This window comes from Astyanax mexicanus, chromosome 23 (genome assembly GCF_023375975.1).
Source record: "Astyanax mexicanus isolate ESR-SI-001 chromosome 23, AstMex3_surface, whole genome shotgun sequence".
NCBI classification, from domain to species: Eukaryota; Metazoa; Chordata; class Actinopteri; order Characiformes; family Acestrorhamphidae; genus Astyanax; species Astyanax mexicanus.
Genome location: NC_064430.1, coordinates 24,097,214 through 24,100,000, shown reverse-complemented (window position 1 = coordinate 24,100,000; position 2,787 = coordinate 24,097,214). Strand labels below are relative to the sequence as shown.

General features: G+C 47.4%; 1 protein-coding gene across 1 annotated transcript in view; it reads left to right on the top strand.

Annotated features, from left to right (window-relative positions):
• Window positions 1–774, top strand: part of LOC125787122 (proteoglycan 4-like) — a 22,348-nt gene extending 21,574 nt beyond the window's left edge. Inside the window, exon 3 of the mRNA XM_049470888.1 lies at window positions 1–774. This exon is cut by the window's left edge and continues 858 nt beyond it. Within this exon, the coding sequence (XP_049326845.1) occupies window positions 1–774 (774 nt within the window).
• Window positions 775–2,787: the final 2,013 nt, after the last annotated feature.

Below are 2,787 nucleotides of genomic sequence, written 5' to 3'. Positions count from 1 at the left end.
GAATTACCACTGCTCCCCAGCACCACCCTGTCCCAAATACCCAGCACCACCCGAATTACCACTGCTCCCCAGCACCACCCTGTCCCAAATACCCGCACCACCCTGTCCCAAATACCCCGCACCCCCCTGTCCCAAATACCCTGCACCACCCAAATTACCACTGCTCCCCACACCACCGTACCAAATACCCTGCACCACCCTGTCCCAAATACCCTGCACCACCCGAATTACCACTGCTCCCCAAACCACCCGAATTACCACTGCTCCCCACCACCACCCTGTCCCAAATACCCCGCACCCCCCTGTCCCAAATACCCTGCACCACCCGAATTACCACTGCTCCCCAGCACCACCGTCCCAAATACCCTGCACCACCCTGTCCCAAATACCCTGCACCACCCGAATTACCACTGCTCCCCACACCACCCGAATTACCACTGCTCCCCACCACCACCCTGTCCCAAATACCCCGCACCCCCCTGTCCCAAATACCCTGCACCACCCGAATTACCACTGCTCCCCAGCACCACCCTGTCCCAAATACCCGCACCACCCTGTTCCAAATACCCCGCACCCCCCTGTCCCAAATACCCTGCACCACCCTGTCCCAAATACCCCGCACCACCCTGTCCCAAATACCCCGCACCACCCTGTCCCAAATACCTTACACAACCCAAATTACCGCTTCTCCCCACACCACCCTGTCCCAAATACCCTGCACCACCCTGTCCCAAATACCCCGTCCAGTTTAATTTTAGGCTTAGTCACTGTTAACCCTAGTTTAGGTCTAGATTTACAACCAGGTATAGTTTAGGTTTGGTCCAATCCAGATTAAGTCCATGTTGGGTCCAGGTTCACTTGGATAAATCCAGATTTCCTCAAGTTAAATTCAGGTTTAGTGTAGGTTACATCTGGGTTGCAAAAAAGGATAATCCCAAGTTTGTTCCAGGTCTGGTCAAGGTTAGGTCCAGGTTTAATCTACATTAAGTCCATGATAAATCCAGGATTTATCCAGGTAAAACCCAGGTTTAGTGAACATTAGGTCAATGTTAGGTCCAGGTTTAGTTCAGTTTAGTTCCAGGTTTAGTGAACATTAAGTCAGTGTCAGGTCCAGGTTTAGTTCAGGTTAATTCCAGGTTTAGTGAAGGTTAGGTACAGGTTTAGTCTAGATTAGGGCAGTTTTAATTCAGGTTTAGTTGAGGTTTAATCTATGATAAGCCTAGATTTAGTCCAGTTTACAAACAGGTTTAATCTGAATTAATTCCAGTTCAAATCCAGGTTTAAGCCTAAATTTAGTTTTATTGCTGGTTTGGGGTGAGCTGTTTATTAAGGAAGTCAGTGAAACTAAAGCTCTGTGATCTGTGATAATTAGGAGAAGATTCAGTTTCTGATTATCTGATCTGCGGTAAACGGTTACAGTAATGGAACTCTGTTCCTGTGGTGGAGAGTGTGGATGATTGACATAAGATTGACAGGTGTTAAACGGGTGATGGACAGATGATGGGCAGATGATTAGCAGGTGATGAGTGCAATGGATATATAAAACAGAAATGATGATATTAGTCTTATCAGTGCTGACACTCACTCGGATAAAGAAGGAGATTTTCAATTCAGCCAAAATATCGGCAACATAATTACACGGGTTTTAATTTTCACTGATGATGAAAAGAACAAAACAGAAATTGAACACTTAATAACGATAAGAACAATCAATTTACGCCTTATTTCCTTTCTACGTTATTAAACAGATGGAAACAGCTCCACCAAAGGACTCAACTTTATCATTCTTTAGGCTCATAATGTTGCTGAACCTTGACCTTTTACCTAGGCCAATTACCCAACCCACTCATTAAGACTCCCCCTATCACTAGTGATGCCACAACACCAGGAGGGTGAAGAAGACTAGCACACGCCTCCCCTGACACATGTGAAGTCAGACTCCGCCTGTTTTTGAACTTTTGCTGAGTAGCATCACAGCGCTAACGCTCGGAGGAAAACGCAGCACTCGGTTCTGATACATCAGCTCACAGATGCAGCCTTGTGCTGATCCACATCACCCTAGGAGTGATGTAAGCAAGAGAGGGAGGAAGGTCAATTGTGTTCTCTCAGGGCTCTGGCACCTGATGGCAAGCTGCATGACCAGGATTCGAACCAACTGGTGATCTCCTGATCATAGTGGCAGCAGTTCCAACTCTTATGATAATTCACCTGGCCTTGCCATGAGCAAGCTGGTCATGATCGTTTGCCCCGATAGCCAAATTCTTTCAATAATTTCTTGTCTGTAGCTAAAAGTATTTTGTTTCTGGTGTTTGTTTGTTTTGCTGAAGTGTATTCCCCACTCTAGAGTGTGCTTATGTGTGTGTGTGTACTACAGGAGCTGTGAGGTTCTGATGAATGTTCCGGGCTCTGCCGGGTCGTGGTTCTGATTAATGCTGTTAGCTGTGAGGAGCGTCTGCAGGTGAGGAGCTCGGGGTGATGCATGGAGCGTCAGCTCTGCGGCTGCAGGAGACGGATGGAGGAGCATAAACAGGGTTTAGCACCCCGAACCAACAACAGCACGACACCCCCACCGCCACCCCCAGCACCAAATACAGCACAGCACCCCCCCCAGCACCAAATATAGCAGAGAACCCCCCCAACCCCCAGCACTCCCCATCTCCCCATTCTCCAGTATAGACCGTAGTAAGTGTGTCCTACATAATAACCCTTATGTATAATAATACACTCCACTCTTACAGATGCGACTTTTATTTTATAGCTTTTTATTTAACCCTTAGAACCCCACAA